The sequence below is a fragment of the Ricinus communis genome, chromosome 5 (assembly GCF_019578655.1).
Source record: "Ricinus communis isolate WT05 ecotype wild-type chromosome 5, ASM1957865v1, whole genome shotgun sequence".
Classification (NCBI taxonomy): domain Eukaryota; kingdom Viridiplantae; phylum Streptophyta; class Magnoliopsida; order Malpighiales; family Euphorbiaceae; genus Ricinus; species Ricinus communis.
Window position 1 is genome coordinate 4,764,035 of NC_063260.1, and position 22,515 is coordinate 4,786,549.

General features: G+C 32.4%; 2 protein-coding genes across 2 annotated transcripts; both read left to right on the forward strand.

Annotated features, from left to right (window-relative positions):
- Positions 1 to 2,236: 2,236 nt before the first annotated feature.
- Positions 2,237 to 13,881, forward strand: LOC8280449 (potassium channel SKOR). The gene is made up of 13 exons (XM_002533435.4): positions 2,237 to 3,169; positions 5,185 to 5,409; positions 6,014 to 6,077; positions 6,175 to 6,514; positions 7,348 to 7,643; positions 8,545 to 8,625; positions 9,160 to 9,258; positions 9,574 to 9,795; positions 9,970 to 10,158; positions 10,747 to 10,822; positions 10,900 to 11,194; positions 11,616 to 11,737; positions 12,383 to 13,881. Exons 1-13 carry the CDS (start codon positions 2,922 to 2,924, stop codon positions 12,628 to 12,630), a joined length of 2,505 nt encoding a protein of 834 aa, XP_002533481.2. The 5' UTR covers positions 2,237 to 2,921; the 3' UTR covers positions 12,631 to 13,881.
- Positions 13,882 to 19,928: 6,047 nt separating this feature from the next.
- LOC8280446 (PHD finger protein MALE MEIOCYTE DEATH 1) lies at positions 19,929 to 22,502 on the forward strand. Its single transcript, XM_002533432.2, has 3 exons — positions 19,929 to 20,250; positions 20,446 to 20,689; positions 20,771 to 22,502. The coding sequence occupies exons 1-3, from the start codon at positions 19,953 to 19,955 to the stop codon at positions 22,323 to 22,325; spliced, it is 2,097 nt and encodes a 698-aa protein (XP_002533478.1). The 5' UTR covers positions 19,929 to 19,952; the 3' UTR covers positions 22,326 to 22,502.
- The last annotated feature ends 13 nt before the right edge of the window (positions 22,503 to 22,515 follow it).

Consider the following 22,515-nt stretch of genomic DNA (forward strand, 5'->3'; position numbering starts at 1 on the left):
CTGAAACCCCAAAGAGAGACTAGTACTAACAGGTCAGCCTAAAGAAGGGTATAGTGTAAAGCCAAGTTGAAATAATTTATTTATACCCTGTGGATACCCTTAGACGATCCAAACTTCGCCCAAAGCATTCGAATATAAGTAAAGATAAAGAATAGTTTTATTTATTTATTTTATTTATCTTTTTTACAAGCCACTTCAAATTATGCAATACAGAACACAGATCGGGACTCCATTAATAATTTAACATCCTTCGTTATCGTGAAGGATGAGTCATCAGTCAACCAAAACCCCTTTAATATCTTAACTATTTTTAATCTGTCTAATACTCCTCAATTTAATGTACTCTTTCGGTCTCAAAACAACGGTCCATTTTTATTTTATTTACACATAAATTAATAAATATAGATTGTTTCAATTGATATTATTAAATTTTATCATTAACGTTTTGAAATATCCTTATTAAGTTTTCTATAAATGCTGTAATTTCAACACATAAAATGTAAAACTTAATTGCATGAACAAAGAGCATTTCGAATATTTATTTACTAAATTAACAATTAAATATAATTAAGTATATTATAATTTAGAACTTACCAAAAATAGAGACTATCTTTATTTATAGAACTGAACCAGTAATTTTTTAACAATAAAAAAAGCCATCGCCTTGCTTGGTACATATACCCATCATGAATTTGAAACATTAATTGATCCTAGACAATAGTAACGAATATTAATTATAATTAGCAGATAATTAAGTGCATTTAATCTGAGCCATTTGGCATGAATATCGAAAGAAAGAATATCATTTTACAAACAAAGATGTCATGACTTATTGGCGGAGACACTGTCAAACGCATACCAAATACAGTTATTAATATATTTCATTTTTATTTAGTTTAGTTTAATTTAATTGATTTATTGACATTATATATAAAAAATTCAGTTCTGGGACTTTATTCTATCAATGTGTGATTGCAATTTCTTTATCATCAAGTAACACATTAAGAAAAAACAATAACTATATATATATATATATATATATATATATATAGTAGAGTGTCAATTTTAAATTTTTACATTTTATTATGCATTGAACTTCAAGCCAAGGTTATCAATACCATCTTGGTGGGTATCAAATACTAATTAAAATGGTTGATGTTGTACTTTGGTTTATATCATTACATAGAAATTAAATAAAGTTACAAATTTAAATATATAATATTTTTGATAATTATTTTAAAAATTTATATTTTTAAATATATAAATATAGTGGTTAATTTTTTTCATATTTTTAGCTTTTTTCTTAAAGAAATATAAATATTTCATTAATGATGATTAACAAATATATTTTGATATAAAAAATAAAAATTAGTATCAAATATTAAGAATACATAAAAAGAATATTTATTTTTGACAATCATCAATCGTGTTGACGGAATAGTAGATTATAATTTTGTTAGAAGAACACTTCATTCGATAGTACTAAAACACATATAAATAGCCAATTGAATTTTTTTATTCTCTTCACCAAATTTATAAAGAAAGAATTTAACACCTCGTAATAGAGAACTATAAAATTTCTATAAAAAAAAGAATTCAAGAGAACTATAAAATTTCTCAAAAAATATTAATATTTATTTATTAAAATTAATTAATAACAAAAAAATAAAAAAGATTACCGCAATATAAAAGTGATGGACGATGGGTTAAAACATAAGTTTTTGATAAAATAAAATAAAATTACATATTCTTAGTTATTTTCATAACTTTACATAAAATTATAAAATTTAATGAATACAAAATAATCAGCCCTATCTTATATTAAAAGTATTAATTATAACTATTAAATCTGAATAATTACATTATAAAATACAACAAATTTTAAGATATTGAAAAAACCATATCAATCCATATAATAATAAAATGTTTAATGCACTGAAGCAGTCGAGATTTTAGACGAAATTTGTTCATTTTAAATTTTTGTTTGAAATGGAACGTGTTTGCCTTTCTGGACAACAAAATCAATAGCTATGTTTCCAACTCATATTCTCACATTATTATTTTCAAACCATAAGGAAATAAATAGCACTTAAATAACTCCAGTGTCATATTAATCATAAAGTATTTTATATATATTATATTTAATTAAAATGTATAATTTTGGTAAAACTGCCTTTAACTGAATTCATATATATCGTCACTTTACGGTTATAAAGAAATTTATTTTATCGTACACTTTATTTTATTGTAAGTAAACCTAAAAGAAAAAAGAAAAATTCCGTTAAAAGTTGGCATTAGCAAAAATAGCATCCAAATATAGCCAGAACTAAATATTTAAAAATAAATAAATAAATAAATCAATAGTTCCTATGTAATAGGACTAAATAATAAATCCTCTAGCAGCTGCGGTTTATAAATTGAGACCCTCCCTCTCTCTCTCCCTCCAGCCTTAAGTGGGTCTTGCTCGTTCCTCGCAGTCTCATCATACCAGCAACAGCAACAGCAACAGCAACAGACACACATAGACATACACGTACATACACAGAGACACGCCGACTTCCCATTTCTTTTTCTTTCTTTCTGTTTTCAACTTTAAATGTATTATAGAGAACCTCATTTTTCTCGTGATTATTCTTCTTCTTCTTCTCCTCCTTCTTCTGTCTCTCTCTCTGAAATCACAAAGTGCAGACTTACGGTTAGCCTCCTTCCCAACTTGCATCCGTTCTTTTCCTATTTTATAACGTCACGGACGGGCAGATTCGATTCGATTCGATTGACCTCTCGAACTCTCTAATCACTGAAATGCAAATGCGTGCATTATATATCCATATGAATTTGGAGACTTGTATTATCATATAGATTGAAGTTCTGGATTAAACTTTCATTAATCAATTAAATTAAAGGAAAGTAAGAATAAGAATATGGTGGACGACAGAGAGAGACCGGAGAGGAGGAGAGAAGATGAGGAGGATTCGGATGATAATGATGGCAAGTATGAGATACGAGATGTAAGAGAGAGAATCAAATCTTCAAGAGGAAGTAGATTCAATCTGATAGAGAACGAGTTCGGTCTTGACTCGTCCACGAATCGGAGAAAGTTCAGTCGTGAATCGGTCATCAATGGCATTCGTAACGTCTCCAAAGGTCTCGTTATCCATCCCGATAACAGGTATTCCTGGTTGTTTTTGTTTTTATTATTATTTTTTAAATTTTCTTATCTTCTTTTTACAACTGGAATTTAGAAAATTGCAGTTATCGTTTGCTATTCTGGCCTCAATTTTTATTTTTTTAATTATTTCTAAGCTTTTTTCTTGAGGCTATTTAGGTAAAATTAGAAGAGAACCCGTCTTTCCCGCCGTTTCATTACAAGTGGCAGTTTTCTTCTGGAGGGATGGAGTATCTATTAAAAACTAGTTTTTTTGACTTTTAGTATCATCTGACGGCTCTTAATTATCCACTTGAAGGAACTAGATTTATTTAGTGACGATGCATACAGCTAATATTTTAGTTTAATCTTAATTTAAGAAAATTAGAAAAAAATTAGGGGGATCATCTGATCTGAGTCAGAACTCGGATGTAGTGAGTCGCGACTGCGTGCCGCTGCAGTTTTTGTCTTGCTCCTTCGTATCAGTTTTCAATATTATCTTTATGACGTGACTGCACAAAGTTCTTGCCAAGGTTGCGGTTAAACTATTTTCTCAAGACAACCAATTCAACCCGTGATAATCTGCAAATGAATTCAAAATTTCATTCATTGAAATTTTTTGTTCTGTTTCAAATAATTAATTTCGTGAATATAGAGGAAAAAGAAAAGTATTGAGAACCAAATTCTAATCACATAATAAATTTGACTGGAGAGAGAACCAGGCAACCCACCTGCGTATGTTTTATTTGAAGATAACAGGCCACTTATCTGGTGTCCTTCAATGTTTCCTTGCCTTCCGTTTTAGAAAACGCATGCTACTGTGCCGCTACTTTTATTCTCTGTGCAAGTCAGGTTTTTTTCTTAATTACCAGGGCAAAGTATACAAGTCAGCTTTTTTCTTAATTATTAGGGGAAAGTAATTTTTTGGCCTTTAGTCAACTTTTAAGTATGTAACAGTTTTTTTAATAAAATTAGTGTTCATTGTATGTTCTATTTAACCAAATGCAGTATAGTTTTTTTTGAATGAACAAAATGCAGTATATAGTCATAGCAAAATGCTGACGTGGTTCTTCTATGGTGAGGGAAAAAGGTGCGATATGGTAACATCAAGTCAGTAAAAAAGTGACATGTCAGAAAAATATAATTTAAAATTATCAATGTTTAAAAATACTTAAAATTAACAGTGATATAATAATATGTTTAATTTTACTAACGAGTAAGCTACATAGATTGGTTTATTAAGACAACATTACATACTTAAAATTAAAAAATAGCTAAAAACATATGAATGGTTCTTTTTTTTTTTTTTTTTTTTGTATTTTAGCTGATTAGTATTCTTTTATGTATTTGTTTTATAAATATATGAGTACCAGTATGCAATTACTTGAAGCTGTACCCTGCTAATTGGGTTTAGGATATAGAAGATTGGATCAACCTTAATTGGTAACAAGTAGATGAACAAATTTAATAATAAAATCTTTGATTGCATGCCTTCTTGTGAGGTTTTGAATTATGGATTCTATGTGATTTTCTTTCTTTTATTTTTTGTAAGGGATTACTAATTTCATGTCATAAAAGTTGGTTATGCTATTATATTTTAGATAATTATAAAAATAGTATTTCAACTAGTTGAGATTTAATTAAGTGTTTAAATTTTTAAAAGTTACAATTTATTGAATAAATCTAATAAATACTTACGATTGAGTGAATTATCAAATATATTTAAATATTAATAATTTTTGGTTTCACATTGAATTATAAATTCTTAAAAGCTTAATCAGTTAGATCAAAAGTAAATGTCTTGAGCTAGTCCTGAAGTCCATGTACATTAAGAATACTGCAAATATGGAAATTTGTTTTTCCTTTAACTGTTTCACACGAGCCTCAAGTGATGCTAATTATGTTTAATAGGCATTTTGGTCCGTAGGGGCTGCAACATCATCAAGGCATGTAATTTAATGATTCGCTGACATTTTGAATTTATGTTGCTTCTTGTTATAGATAGCCTGAGATGAGTTACTCCTTGTCAAATAATGCAGATGGTATAGGGCATGGACGAAATTTATACTTTTATGGGCAGTGTACTCGTCCTTCTTTACACCCATGGAGTTTGGTTTCTTCAGAGGATTACCTGAGAACCTCTTTATACTTGACATCATTGGACAAATAGCTTTCCTTTTTGATATCGTTTTACAATTCTTCACTGCCTACAGAGACAGCCAGACATATCGTATAGTCTATAAACGCACTCCTATTGCTCTGCGGTAAATTTATCTTATCTCCATTGCACTGTAGATTGTCAACTATACCTGATTATTAATTTTCTTTAGTTGCATCTCAATGCTAGTATCATTGATAATTCATGCTTAGTCAACTTATCAGTTATCACTGTAGGTTTTAGGTTTACAGTATGAACAACTTTTAACTCTAGCGATCATGGTAGCGCCGAAAAGAGTTCATTGAACTTATTGCATTGTACACAGTTTGACCCTTGGTTTCTTTGTTCCTAGAGAAATTATTGAATGCAATTGGTGCATGCATTTTGACTCTCACAATCAAATAAATTCTATATGATGGGACTTAACCTATCTAAGAGTAAAGAAAATGTAAATTTCTTGCCTAATATTTTTTTTACGGCCAACGGTTCGTTTCCTCACATGTAGCGGTTCCTCATTTTCTCTTAGTAGAAACTCCTCATATATTGCTTGTTTCTTGCATTCAAGTGGAATGCTGTTTCAGTGAGGTTCATTAGTCTTTACTGCATAAATCAATCTAAATTCCAGACGAACTGTGCATTCGTGTATTTGACTCTTCTGTATTTATTATATAGACAGTTAATTCTCCCCTAATTTTACTTATCTTCTGCAGTTACTTGAAAACTCATTTTTTCATTGATTTGCTTGCTTGCATGCCTTGGGACCTGATCTACAAGGTATTCATTTCTTTATCTGGTTACTCTGGAATTTTATACCATTACATAAAGTCTCACCTCCTTATGTTTAATATCTGTTTTCTAAATGTATTAACAGGCTTGTGGACATAAAGAAGAAGTGAGGTATCTTTTGTGGATTAGGCTAAGTCGAGTGCGCAAAGTTACTAACTTTTTTCAAACAATGGAGAAGGATATACGAATCAATTACCTCTTTACCAGGATTATAAAGCTTACTGTTGTAGAACTCTATTGTACACACACGGCAGCCTGCATCTTTTATTATTTAGCTACCACTCTGCCATCTTCTGAAGAGGGTTATACATGGATCGGAAGCTTAAAGATGGGCGATTACAGTTATTCACACTTCAGAGACATTGATATCTGGAAGCGATACATAACATCTTTATATTTCGCTGTTGTTACTATGGCCACTGTTGGTAAGATGCCTTTCTTATATGGTACTTAAAATGACATTGTACATTGTTGTTTTGTGATATATCTTAACCTTATTCATATCATGAGTCTGGTGCCCCAAAAACAATCACAAAATGGTTAAGGATGCAAAGTTGCATAAAATCAATCAACCTATGGAGAGCTAATGGTCTGTGATTCAGAGTAATATCTGCTAGGTTATTACTGGAAAAATATAACAAGTTGTTACTGTAATTATACTTTTACTAATAATTTTTTTTAAGCTTTAATGTGAGGGCAAAATGTTGAAATGAGATCTGTTACTTTAGTAGACAGTAAATTTGATTCAGTCAATCTCACTGTTTTCTATTGTCAGAAAAATGTGACAGTTTAATCTTAAAATATAAGTTCGTATATAGAACCAAATTATGTCTGTTGTGGGAGAAAGAATTTGATGAACTAGTGGCTAGTGCAGAAGTTACTTGATTTACATGTAAGAGATTGGTCTGGCAGCCACACATAAATTGAAGATAAAGCTCCGTTCTTGCACAAATTTTGTTTCTGATAATCTTATGAGCTTTAGCTTTACTCATTTGTGTGCTGTCAATCAGAGTGCTGTGGGAATTCTGTCTTCTTGATTGTAAAACAAAGCTTCCATTTGTTCTGGACTTTACTTTCATTTGAAAATACAGAACTTCTGTAATTGCCTCAGCTGCATTTAGAACTAGTACATATGTGACACATATCCCCTAAGAATTGCAGTACTTCTTTCCTTAACTTTATATGGAGAGTTTTTCTTGCTGTACACTTTTGTTTTATCTTTTGTAACAACCTAACGGCTCTGCTCTTTATGTCCCAGGGTATGGAGATATACATGCTGTAAATCTGAGGGAAATGATATTTGTAATGATATATGTGTCGTTTGACATGGTTCTTGGTGCTTATCTGATTGGTAACATGACAGCGCTAATTGTAAAAGGATCAAAGACAGAAAAGTTCAGAGATAAAATGACAGATCTCATTAAATATATGAACAGAAATAGACTCGGAAGGGATATTCGTAATCAGATCAAAGGACATGTGCGCTTACAGTATGAAAGCAGCTATACTGAAGCTTCTGTTCTTCAGGAAATTCCTATCTCCATTCGTGCTAAGGTAAAGTCTATGGGGGAGTATTTTTGCTTTTCTGTTTTCGAGTTTTTTCTAATGGCAATATATTGCCCGATCTATGTTTCCAGCTAAGGGGAAAAGGAAAAACTATCCCATGAGTGAGCAAGTTAATTTGCACAAAACCTTTACTTGTCTAGCTACACCATCCTGTACATGAGCCTGTTTTAGATCAAATCTGTAATCTTGTGCCGGACATTGATGCCACAGAAAAGAAAGTGGTTAGAAAAATTGCGAGAGCCGAAATTCTTTGGAGCACCATTGACTTCGACAAAACAATGATACGATACCACACCACCTCTAAACCTTGACAATAGCTGAAGTGCCCGATTTATTAAGATTAATATGCCAGACAATGATTAATGAGAGAAGCTTTTCAATTAATATATCAAAATGCTCCGAACCATAAACATTCAGGTTTCCAAGAAAGAAATTGTGAAAGAAGCTTTTCAATTTATATATCAAAATGCTCTAAACCTTAAACATTCAGGCTTTCTAAGAAAGAAACTGTCAAAATAGTTAACACCAACATATCTTCAAGAGGAGGGCAGAAGATTCAAAGAGCAGGATGGGGTGGAAGTTTTGGTAGGACTGAACCTCTGCATTATGCAATAGAATCACACAGACCCGAAACGAGGAAAAAAGAAAAAGAGAAAACGGAGCAAAATTCTCAAATGGATGCATTCCTTCAACCTCATTCATCTGATATAAACAATTGACAAAATAGCCCTGTCTTCTGCTTAAGAGGATGCTTGACGTCCAATTGTTTGCTATTAATTATCTCTATTGGTATTATTGTGAGTTCTGTTTTTTATTAGACGAACATATCTTATTCCCTTAATGAGTTTCTAGGACTTTCAGGCTTATTGTTATGATTTTCTCTATGCAGATTTCTCAGACTTTATACATGCCATATATTGAAAAAGTTCCCTTGTTCAAAGAATGCTCTGCAGAATTCATCAATCAGATTGTAAGTAATTTTTTTTAATCTTTCCTGGATCTCTGCATTTGATAGGTGGTAAATTAGTTAGGACTAAGAGAAGGTGCAATGGGGTAGTAACAAGAGAAAAATGAAGCTCTGATTACTAGGTCTGTTAATGGATTTCTATGCCATTTACAGGATTACAGTACTACTTCGTTAGCATTAGGATGAGTCTGATTTGAGTACTCCCGTATTATGGGTAAAGAAAATTGCAGTACATGTATCTTTATGTGTGAATACCATTGTATCTTTGCTGAACCTATAGGCTAATGGAATAAATGGTTGATGGTTATGAAAGTGCGTCTTAATTCCAATTAGACTGCTAGCTATGTGAATCATTTGGCCCTTCTTGTCTGTCCAAAGAGACATCCTCTCTTAACTTGAGGGTAGGGTTATTCTCATCTTTTTTCTCTACCAATGTTTTTCCTAATCTATCAGTGTTTTTTTCTACTAGTTATTAGTGTATCATATTTGTCTCTGCTATACTCATCTTCTTAAAGAAAAGAAATCTTAACATTGCAGGTTATTAGACTTCATGAAGAGTTTTTTCTTCCAGGAGAAGTAATTATGGAGCAAGGGAATGCTGTAGATCAACTTTATTTTGTCTGTCATGGTGTGCTGGTACTACTCCATTATCTTTGGTTACTTGTATATCATTACTATTCTGCTTGTCACTGAATTATCTCAAATACTTGTGTTTCTAAGATAAAAAAATTTATTACTTAATTGCTCTTTTTTGACGTGGTGTTGCAATGCTAGAGGATGCTTTCAAATGGTTATACTAGTTCATTTTTTTTTTTTACGGTTGTCAGATACCTGTGGTGGGAATCCTGGTTATGTTATATTATTAGTTTTTGAGAAGCTTTATAGCAAAATTTGGATTTTCTTAAACATGAAGAACAGTATTATGACCATATCTTCTCCTTCTGTTCGCAGGAGATGGTTGCCACGAGTGAAGATGGATCAGAAGAGACTGCCTCGCTTTTACAACCTAACAGCTCGTTCGGAGAAATTTCCATCCTTTGTAACATACCTCAGCCATATACCATTCGTGTTTGTGAATTATGCCGGCTTTTAAGAATTGACAAACAATCTTTCTCAAATATACTCGAGATATATTTTTATGATGGACGTAAAATAGTGAACAACATTTTTGAGGTAATAAAGTTCTTGCATATTCTGAAACTTCATTCCCTGCTTTATTCTCTTTTTCCCCATACTATATCATGTATGTATGTCAAGTTTACCTTGCATACTAATTTTCTAAAAGAACTTTTAAAATGGGATTAAATTATGTTCAATGAAGATGTCTAAAACTAGAAAATATGACAGGGAAAAGAATCCAGTCTTCGAGACAAGCAACTGGAATCGGACATTACATTTCACATTGGAAAGCAAGAAGCTGAACTTGCATTGAGGGTGAATAGTGCAGCTTATCATGGAGATCTTTATCAGCTCAAAGGTTTTGTCCGAGCAGGAGCTGATCCTAACAGAACAGATTATGATGGCAGATCACCCTTGGTATGAATATAAATTCTGATGAATCTTTTGCATTTATATGTTCATCTAATACATGTATTAATGTCTTTGTACTGAGTCCATTTACTTTTTCCTGTGAGGTCTAAATCATTTAAATAGTGTGTGCATCTTATGTTGGTTTGTCTCTTGTCAGTTAACTTTCTTAGTTTAAATCATTTGACCATATTCAAGGGCTAAAATTTCAGAAATTACGTGGTTACCATTGCAATTTTCTGGGGACGGGTACCTAGTTAAATCTTTTTCCTTTTTATTTGGCAAGTGGATGTGAATTATTTGTTTCTACTCCAGGTAAGGCCCATGTTATTTCTGAAATGAACTTTCATTGTATAGGCATAAACGTATAATTATTAGTTCATGTTCGGGATATTTATGCTAGATCAGATCATAATTATAGTTTCAGTCCATGAGAAAAATTCTGCAATATCTCTTTTGCTTATAACATGCCATTTCTTGCTGTATCTTCTTTTGCTTTAATCTTTCACCATTTCTGTAAACAACTTATTTTTCTTTTCTAAAAGATAGAGCAAAAGAAAGTAATTTTGTGTCTGAAAGACCATTTGTTTTGAGCAGCATCTTGCAGCATCTAGAGGTTATGAAGATATTGCATGTTTCCTCATTCAAGAGGGAGTTGATATTAACATCAAAGGTAATTTTCTTGCCATTGCAGTTATGTGAACTTAAACTGTTAAAACAATGTAACATCTGATTATTTGTTTTTGTTAGATAAATTTGGTAATACGCCCTTACTGGAAGCCATCAAGAGCGGACATGATCATGTTGCATCTTTACTCGTTAAAGAAGGGGCTGAATTGAGAATGGACGATGCTGGTAGTTTTCTTTGTTCAACTGTTTTAAAGGGAGATTCTGATCTTCTGAGAAGGATTTTGTCCAATGGCATTAATCCAAACTCCAAGGACTATGACCATCGGACCCCACTTCATGTAGCTGCTTCAGAAGGACTATATATGATGGCAAAGTTGCTGTTAGAAGCTGGAGCTAGTGTTTGTTCAAAGGACAGGTAAATCTGAAAGATTCGTATGATTTCTTATGTGGAAATAACATGACTATTTATGCCAGTTAAGTAATTAGGTTTGCATATCACTAAATTTGAGATTTAATTTGAAATGAAGAAAGCCAACCCAACCCAATTAGTTTAAGCGAAGCTAATCTTTGATGATATCTGGAAATGGAAAGGAAAGAAAAGAAAATTTGGAAAATTACCGAAGTCTATTTCCTTCGAGGAGCCAAATATATGGAGATGAGTAGAGCTGGGTTTCTAGTTATATACAAAAGCAATTGATAAGGAAAAATGGAAGAGGGTTGAGTAAATGTCTTGCTTCTTTTAAATGAAGTTATATCTGGAATGATTTTAATCCATGCCCAATTAGTAATGTGCAATTCTAGTAAACAGACATTGTATTGCTATTTCAACTTTTTAGATGGGGAAAAACTCCACTTGATGAAGGTCGGATATCTGGAAACAAGAATTTGATCAAGCTACTAGAAGATGCAAAATCTACCCAGCTATCGGAATTCCTTCCTCACACTCAAGAACTTACAGGTATTGCTAACTAACTGGTTTCAGTTTTGCTAATGGAAACTGAATTTTCATGATACTTAAACCAGCAAACTGGTTAAAATGGCTCTCAATGAGGTTTTTCTCAAGAGAGATATTTAGCCTAATGTGATATCGAAATTGATCAAGTAACATATAATTATGGTTTGGCATTATAGATTGTCACATTTAAGGGAAGGAGTGTGTATGGCGGTAGTTGTTTTGCCATGCTTGTGTTGTGTTTATGGACTTACCCTAAATTATGACCAGGAATGTTTTCTTCAACAATTTTCTGTCAGGGTCAAGCCAAAATGTCGAAGAAAGAAATAATTTGAAAGCCAATTCTCGGTATATTTTGTTGAATATAAATGTCGGCTTAATGATTGTAATCAACTAGGATAGAATTTGTCATGCTGAGAAGATCGTAGTTATTCAATTTGAACCCTGATTCTTTTGGTTTATAAGCACTGTGGAGCAATTTGCTCAATGGAAGACGGGTGATTCCATCTAGGAACTTCTACACGAACATTTAGGCTAAATATCAGAGCAGAGAGGAACTCTTTTCTTTTATTATTCTGATTATCATGAGGGCTTGAAACTTCAATAGAACTACAGCAAATTACATAATCTTTTTCTTTTTTATAATTACAGATAAAATACAACGGAGGAAATGCACAATTTTCCCTTTCCATCCATGGGATCCTAAAGAACAAAAAAGACCAGGAATAGTGTTATGGGTTCCGCAGACCATGGAAGAGCTTATAAAAGCAGCAGCAGAGCAACTAAATCTTCCAGATGACTCTTTTATGCTATCCAAAGATGGAGGTAAAATTCTTGATGTAGACATGGTTGATGATGGACAGATGTTGTATTTAATCAGTGAAACACATTTGTCATGAGAACTTGCACTGTTTGTGATGTATTGTAGCATAGCCTTGTACCATATCTGTATCCAATTGCATATGCAAAGCAGCCTACTCTGCATTTCTAGAGCCATTCATCATGCTAATACATGAGCATTTATATGTAGCATTTGCCGGAAAAGTTTCTACTCGTGTAATCTTGCGGCTGTCAGCTTGAATCAAAGTTTGGAGTTTGTTTTTGTTGGAATGTTAGATTTAGTTGAGATTTGTGGTTTAATTAAAAAGGAGTGGAACTCCTTGTTTTAAGGAAACAAGTTAAGAGAGTCAAAAAGTAATGGTGAACCATACTTGTTAGAAAGCCAAAGTGTGGCTTGTGTTATTGGTTTGGCTCTATACAAAGAGCATGGGATGTAAAGTTTCGGTGTGTACATGAAAAGCAAACGGATATGAAGAAGAAAAATAGAAAAAAAGTGTTTTCATGTTATGAAATGCTGTGTTTTTAAGCTTTACTTTTCTGTTTATATAATGTTATGTTTCTTAAATGTTCATTTTCTTCTTCTTCATAAACCCAACAGTTTTTGAGCCTGAACCTCTGTGTAATACTATCCGTCTATTTGAGAAGTCACCACCATTATTATAACCCTCTAATTATACGATTTGATTATATCCACTTGAGTTTCTTGAGAAATTTTTTGTTTATTTTAGACTATTCTCATGGATCAAGGTACTGAAGCGATCATTTATGTTGAAACACAAAACAGAACCTAGTTGTTAGCCTTATGGAAATTTTGCAGGGATAAGATTCAATTTATATGAATTTCAAAAAAGGACATTCCATTACCTCTTCTTTAGATCTAGTTTCCTGCAATCATGCTACTACTGGGTGTGTGCAATGTATATCCTCTGTATGCCTGTGTGCAGGCTGCAATTGTTAAATGGTATCAAGATATATCTACTGCAATTACCTCTTTAGAAGTAAAGAAGTCTTGAGTGAAATTCTTGCCTGGTAGATTCTTGATTGCACAAATTATTCTTTTAGCAAGTCAGCTTCTGATCTCTTGTTTTACTTAGCAACTACTCAACTACTGGGCTACTTGGCCATAGACACACACTTGTATGTATGTATACAAGTCTCAGCAACTATGTTAACCTAAACCCATCTCTGGGCTTGAAAATTACATATAAGAAACAAAGAAAATAACACAATGGAGGCTAACATAGCTCCAATACCATTATCAATATCTGATCATATGAGACACAATCAAAATTAAGCTCCACGGATCTGTTGAATTTGGCGGAAATGTTTCTGGGCTGCTCTGTTATTGCTTACTGCTTCATCATTCACCATGCTGCCACTATCACTTGAAGATGGCTCGTCAGAAGTGAAGAGGAGAAGTAGAGATGCTACCACACAACCCAGTAAGGGAAGAGAAGAACATACCACTGTTACCTGCCTCAGATTCATGGCTGATCAAAAGAATAAAGAGTAATTAGAATATGTTGTTTCTGGGTAATACTAATATATAACCCAATTGCGTGGTTATCAAGGCGAGAAATAATGCTCTATGCTTACAGAAAGTGAAGCTCGCAAAACTTGACTTTTGGGTATTGGATTGGTGGAAGTTTCCAAGTGACTCCTAAAAGCTATTGAATTGGTAGACAAGAATATGTGCTTTAGTCCGGTTACTCCTGTACCATGGCTAGAATTTCCCACGGATAATGACTTGACCATTATTCTTTTGTTGATTTATTGACATTTAATGTTCTTTTTCCATGAGTGGTTCATACGACAATTTTTTATTATAGTGACTGATTTAAGGATGACTTATTATCATGTATGTTTGCATACAATAATTATAATAATGTAGTTTATCGTTCTTGCAGTATGTTTGTAGCACATCTTCAAGCCATGACCATGTATATTATTTTTATACTTTTCTTTGAAGTTGGATTCTTATTATTATTATTATTATTATTAAAAACTTTAGGGATGAGTTTTCATTTATATATATACACATATATATTACATAATCAAAAGTAAAATAATTAACTCTGATGAAATAAAACTTAAATGAAATTCCTTGGGCAAAGACTGTAAGCAATTTTCATGAGATCAAACCCACTCAACCCATGCTAAATGTTTTTGGGAAATTACAATCCATTCTATACGCCAAAATTTCCATCTCCTCTATATATTACAAGATTTATTATGCTAAATCATTGTGTACAAGTTGATTGTGAATAAATCATCAGTAGATGCTTATTCACTTAATCATTTCAAAACCTAACTATGAGTTAAAATCAAATTACATGCATAATATTTACCCACAATAAATAAGTGTTTTCCTACTTGTATACCGAAAGCATCCCCAGAAAAGCTCTTAGATCTCTCTCAAACTAAATAGGGAGTATAAGCTCTCTAACAATCTCTTAAAACTCATAAACTTCTACTCTAAATGCCAAAAACCTCACTCAAATACAAGGACGACAGCATGGCTCTTAAATGAATTATTTGTTATTTTCTTCTCTTTTTTCTTCCTTTTTCTCTTCTTTCTTTTTCATCTAAGTCATCTGAAATTAAACTATTATTAATAAAAAATTCAGAATAAGAGTGAAATAGGTAATATTATTAAAATATATATAATTTTTGAGACAAATCTAGATATAGAATTGCATTATTCATAATATAATAGAGAGCAAATATAGAATGTTGTTCGAGATGTTCTAAGTTGAAGCTATAAATGAATCACACATATTTATCAATAACAATATATAAAAGTGCTAAAGGGGAAAAAAAGATAAATTTACTAAAATATCCTTATTGATTGTTTAGTTAATTTATTTATTATTTAATTAGGTCATCTATTAATTAATTTTATTAATAAAAAAAATATCAATAAGTTATTAACTATAAGTTTAACTCTATTAAAGTTTCAATATTGATTGTAAAATAAAATTTTAAATAATATTAAGTAAAATAAACTCAATAACAATTAAAAATGCAAAAGAAAGAAGGACGGACAGGTTTACTAAAATAGTCTTTTTGATTGTTTAGTTAGTTTATTTATTATTAATAACAAAAATATCAATAAGTTATGGCCTAATTACCTAAAAAACTCCCAACTTTGAATGTCAGTACTATCAACATTATCATAAAAAACACTAAATTTTAATTTTTTTTTCTAAAATATTATCCAACCACCAAAAATAGTGGTTTTTGCTTACTGTATAATTTTTTAATTAGAAAAAGAAAATAAAAAATCCTTCAACAATGGCTGCTCCTCTTACACTCCTGACCCTAACCTTAGCCCTAGCCCTACCCTTAACTCCAACTTCCATTTCTCTTCTTATAGATCTTGCTTTTTGCCTTCTTCTTTTGCTCACAACACTGTAATCGCTCTGGTTCTCGCTCTTGTCCCATACATTGCTTTCCTCTTTGACCTCGGCGATGCCTTCCTCCTGACTCACGGTCTGATGATTTCTTATATCCTCAATTCTTTCAACTTCAAGTCAGGTGTAATCTTCAATATTTGGTTCTCTCTAATTGCTGCTCAGATTGTTTTTTTCTTTAGCTCATCCCTCATCACCACTTTATATTTTATTCCTTTTGGTCTCTTGCCATTACGCCTATGCTAATTTTTAAATCGGTGTATGGGCTTCAATTCAAGTGGATTCAGCTTGAAAACCGTACCATCGTGCTTACTCTCGAGCGACTCTTGTTCGCCTGCTACCTTTTGCAGCTTCCTCCCTCTTCATATGGGCTTGAATCTTTGCAATTAGAATGAATAACGCCTCTTACTATCTCATGATCTTTAATTGCATCTTTTATTAGCTATTTGTGATTCTTAGAGTTTCTTCCTTTAAAAATCTAAACAGGAAGCTAATTATCACAAAGGAAAGGTTCATGATGATAACTTCAATGGTGTTGTTGCTTTGGTTATCGTTGTGCTATGTTTGGAGGTTAGAGTTGTTTACCATTCTTTTCGGCGGAATATTCAGGTTCCTCTCCTTTTGAATTATCTTCTGGTGACATTAACTATGTTTGGAGGGGCTGTTGGAGCTGGTGCTGATGCCCTCGGTCTGATTTTTGACACTTTAAGCTCCATTGCTTTCATCTCTATTTCAAAGGCAAAACAAGTTGGATCAAAACTAGTGAATCTCAAAATAATTCCTGAATTGAGGAATACCTAATAGCAGAGCCAAACATAGGCGTTATTTCAAACACCATGACAGAGAAGGCACTGAAGCTGCTCGAAACACTGTCATCTTGCAAGGAAGGAAGAGTAGAGATATACGGTGATTTAGTATCCGATTGGGTATTGGGGTACCTCAACTGAATAAAGAGAATTTAATAAATACCCAATCTCCCCATTAATGAATCAGGTGAAAATATTTATAAACTTTTAGCTGATGTGACAGCCAAAATTAGTGACCAGATAATAAATCACCCATGATTTGTACCCAAATAGTCCTTGGTCAGCAATCTAATCCCTAATCCCCAAATTCCCCTCTCAATATAACCTAATTTTCTCCCCATTTAAGATCCCAAAAATCCTTTTACCCTTTACTTTGGAGAACCACCGCTTGAACCAGTAGCTCATCATTTTTTGCAGCCTTGATCTCACTAGCTCATCATTTTTTGCAGCGTTGATCTTGCTACTCCCACAATACTCCACAACTTGAAGTTCTTGTGCCTCATCAACAATTTCATCATCTTTCAAAGCTGAAATGACTTGAGGATTGAGGGGTAGCTATAACTTGACCGAGCAGCTGAAGAGGACCGTGCTCGGCTCTGGTTTGAAGAAGAAGAGCCACTGCCTCGTTGAGCCAAAATCTGAGTCATTGGTTTCAATTTTTATTGTTCTCAATTACTGACCTGAACACCAATTCTCGATCGCAAAATGACCCAAATTTAGAGACAGAGAAAGACTCTAGTAATCATGGGTTTATCGCGTGATTTCTGCTAAAAAATCGAATGTATGTATGGGTACATTGCTGACTGAAACCTGGGTAACTAATATATAACTGAAATTATATTAATACAACCAAGTCAAGTGCAAGGAAGATGCTATGTCAAACTCACCAGGAATGACTTTTTGGGCCGGGTGGGAGACTGGAAGAGACAAAAGACAATGAACCAAGGAAGAAATTTGAATACCATAATGTGTATGCTTTAATTAGCCCGTAGATGATTGGAATTTTTCCTTAAAAAAAATATGACCTATCATTTATTTATTATATATGTATAACTCAAGACAACCATGTTTGTTTTATATCAATTATGTTTGTAATTTAACCTCTCTAATAATTAGTATATAGTGAAATAAAAGGTTATTAAATAATAGAAGAAAACACAAACGTATAAAATGTAAATCAATTAGGTAAGTTACATAGCTATTATCACTATTATAAAAGGTTTCATTTTTTAAAAGAAATTCTAGGATCATTTTTTTTTGAGAAATAATTATAAAAATAATGTATGAACTAGTTAAGATTTGACAATTAAATATTTAAATTTTTAAGAGTTATAATTTAGTGTATAAATTTAATAAAATATTTACAATTGAGTGCATATAGTAGGTCAATAGCAGTTACGTGTTATCCATATCAGCTTTTCTTTAATTTTGACACATCGGATTCAAATTTATTTGTAATTTTATAACTTTTTTTATTAATTTATTGATTAATATATTACATTCATAATTAAATGCTTACTCTAATTCTAAGAAATAGTAAATTAATTATATTTTAATATTAAATTAACTAATAAATAACTTTCTAATTAGATAATAATACGCATTCTATCCTAAGAAATAGGATATTAATTATATATTAATATCATATTAACTAATAAATAACTTTCTAGTTAGATAATAATACTCATTCTATCATAAGAAATAACATATTAATTATATTTTAATATTATATTAACTAATAAATTAATTTTATAATTAAATAATAATTCTAATTCTGGAAACTAATATTTTAAATTATATTTAATGATAAATTAATTTTTGATTATATAATAAATATTTAATCCTAAAAAGTAGTAGTATCAATTGTATTGATAGTATTAATTTATATAATACTAGAATTTATTAATAAATATTTTTAAAATAATTCTATATTATTGTATTAATAAAATTTTTAAATTTTTAAAAAATTAAGAACATTTAAAAGTAGTTTATTATATATTATATATAAATTCTTTTATAAATTATACATATGAATTTAATTTTATAATCAAAATAATAATAACGATTCTGTAACGTACGGATAAAAAATGACTAGTTATATATTACAAAAAAAGACTATATCTTGATTTTAGAGTTGTCAATTCCCCTATAAACATATTTGGAATTGATCTATAAATAAACGAGAGAAGAAAAGACACTTCTCCTAATTAATTATTAGTGTACCTTTAAACTTATCTAATGTGGATACATAATTAAGTAATTAAATCATACCAATAATTAAATTGTGTAATTTGCATCGACCATATGCAGGACTCCATGCTCTTTTTAATAATATTTTTCATGTAAACTATTATCTTATTAAAATTGAAATGAAGATGATTTAAAAATAAAATAACTAATTTTACATAATTTCTTTTGTCTTGCATAATAATAGCTTTATGTATAATTTCAGTATTGCATATTACCTTTTAACTATTATATTAATTTATAAAATCCTTTATATTTATCTTTTACTTCTTATATTTGTGTAGAAATTCTTATTTGTTATTTACTTATATCTAATCATGAAAAAGTGAATAAAAATATAAAACGTTGAAATAAGTAAAAAATATATATATAAATTGGGAGATATCATAGGTAAAAAGTAAAGTTGAGGGGTGTTAGAGAATGAAAATGCAAAATTTAGGGATGAAACAGTCGGATGAGATTGTTGGTCAATGGTCTCTGAGTCAACTCGAGCTAACTCAGCAACTCATCCACGTCAGCATAGATTCTCGGTGTCAAGATGCCGCTTCCCTAACGAACTCTATAACGGCATAGGAACCCTACGGTCTAGATAATGTTCACTAAAATTCTAGCTCACAATAACCGTGAGATCTGAAGAAACAACAACCAAACTGATAAATAAACCCGTAAATATATTTCCTTACAAGGGCAATATCGTCCACAAGGACACTTTCAAAATGGAGCGCGAAAAGCCTAATCCAGCTCTGTAACTAACGCTAACGCATGAGAGACGCCAAACAGAAGCCAATCCGTTAAACACTTCTTTTCTCTCTCTCTCTCTACAACCTTTAACTGTTTTAGAGTGAGAATCACAAGTTATTGGAACAAAGAAAGAGAGAGAGAGCGTGCGTGAGTGAGTGAGATTGGAGATCAAGAATGTCAATACCAGTTCTTCAAACATGTAAAATGATGAGAAAAAGGAAGACAAAAGTGTATAATTTCCATAGTTTTGGTGACCCAGGTAGCGCAATAAACCCTACTGGTCCTTTTAGAGATAACATTAGAGCCTTTCTTCAAGAATGTGCAGAACCTGAAGATTATAATGTTGATGGTATGCCTGTTTGGTGTACTCACCTTGCTATCGAAAGCAAAAGCACTGTTTTGCCTCTTTACACCATTGAAGAGAATGCCAATGACTCTCCAAATCCCTTCTGTGATCACTGCCGATGCACTGGTTGGTTAGCTTCTTTTTTGTGTTTTGGTTCTCTTGTTTGAGTTTCTTTACTGGGTTCTTGTTGTTTCCATCTGGGTTCCTGTAGTATGTTTGAATCTTGGTTCTTGGGATTGTTTCCTGTTCTACTTCTTATGATTTGTTTGAAATATCGAATTGGTTTTTGTTAACTTGGAAATGAATTTATGATTTTATTAGGTTGGGGTGATAATTTTGTGACTAGAAGAAGGTATCATGTGATTATACCTATAGATGAAGAGTGGAATAAGAGACTTGAAGAGGGTGTTTTTGATGTGCATACTCATATCTTACATGGGTTGATTCACTGCAATGGATTTGGTCATTTGCTCTGTATTAATGGCATTGAAGGGGGTTCCAAGACCCTTTCTGGTAGAGAAATCATGGATCTTTGGGATCGTTTATGTATAAATCTACGAGCTAGGTAACCTATCAATTCTTAGATTCTTTGAGTTTAGTTGCCTAAAAGTATTACTGATTTTTCTTGGTTTTCCTCGTGTCGTAGAAAAATCAGTGTTGAGGATGTTTCAAAGAAGCGATTCATGGATCTTCGATTACTTTATGGAGTTGCATATGGGCATTCATGGTTTGGGAGATGGGGCTATAAATTCTGCCGGGGAAGCTTTGGTGTTACAGAGCATAACTACAACAGTGCAATTGAGATTCTTAGCTCGTTAGCACTTAATAAGATCATTCAAGACTTCAGCAACACAAATGAATACAAAGAAATGAAGCAGATGATTGATTACTATAGAAACTTGAGCGAAACCCAGTTGATCACATTCAGGGATCTTCTCAGGTTCATGCTCACGATCAAATCATGTCCTTGTGCGCAGAAGAAACTACGCTTGGCTGCTGATGCCACTGCTTCATCTTCTGCTCCAAAGTCTACTGCCCGTGTAGCAGCATTACAAAAGAAGCCTTTAGTGAAGCAAAAATGTACAAGATATAGAAAGTTTAGTTCTTTAATTGGGAGTTTGGAGAGTAGATGGCCTGCAAGAAGACTAGAATATACAGCTGGGGTGATTGTTGATGCACTGAAGGCGAAGAAGAAGGCTGACAAGTATAGTCATGGAGGGATGACTCGGCAAGATGTGAGAGATGCAGCTAGAATGCACATTGGTGATACTGGTTTGCTTGATTATGTGCTGAAATCAATGAACAACGTGATTATTGGAGGTCATGTTGTTCGCCGCGCAGTGAATCCCAAAACAAAGATTTTGGAATACTCAATTGATGAGCTAGGTAAAGAGAATAGGTCTGCTGGATTAACTGAAATAGAAGCAGCAGTTCCAGAGCCACTTCCAGCAGCACCTGTTCCAGGAGCTGATTTGTATGCTGATTTGGGCTACTTGTACTTGAAAGTTCTACTGAACTACCCAGAATCAGAACTGGCGGAATTGGCGACTCAGACAATTCTTGATTCCAAGCATTTTGTCAAGGTGTGGCCTTTTAAAGATGAAGAAGATGAGTTGTTGAGATTCATATGCCAAGTGATGCCTAACATCATTCATCTAGAAGTTGAACTGAAAAAGGAATTACCTCCTGGGGAAATTGTTGTCCTTCCATTGCACTCCACAGTTGCAGAACTCAAGCAAGCTGCGGAGAATGCATTGAGGGATACTTACTGTATAATGGAGAACTTTGAGGTGACAGAGATAAATCAGATGGAAGAACTGATGGATGAGGAGTTGCTGTTTGGAAGTGTTGAATCTGGTGCAGAACTTTTTATGAGAGGGAACGGTATGGACTTAAACACTGAATTGAGATACGAAAGTGGACCTGATAACTGGAAGGTGAGATGCCAATGTGGGGCTGAAGATGATGATGGAGAGAGAATGGTTGCTTGTGATATCTGTGAGGTATGGCAGCATACTCGCTGCAATGGCATTGAGGACTCTGAGGCTGTGCCTCTGCTTTTTGTCTGTACAAGATGCTGTGATTCTATGATAAAATCAAGGAAAAAAGTGAAAGTGGAAATTGGGAATTCTGAAGATCTGTTGATGATTCCAGCAATATTTCAAGACTTTGCTAATGATGGTATTGGGATGTTACTATGATAACTGATCATTGAGTTTAGAGCGACAAGTAATCCGACTTCCATAAATGATGCATTATAAACTGATGATTCTTGTGTCAAAGAATATCAGAATCAGTTTACATACATAAGAGTTAGTACACAACTCTTTTTGTAAAATGATGTAAAAGTTTTGTACACAATTCTTGTAGGTGAATGATGTAAATTTGAGA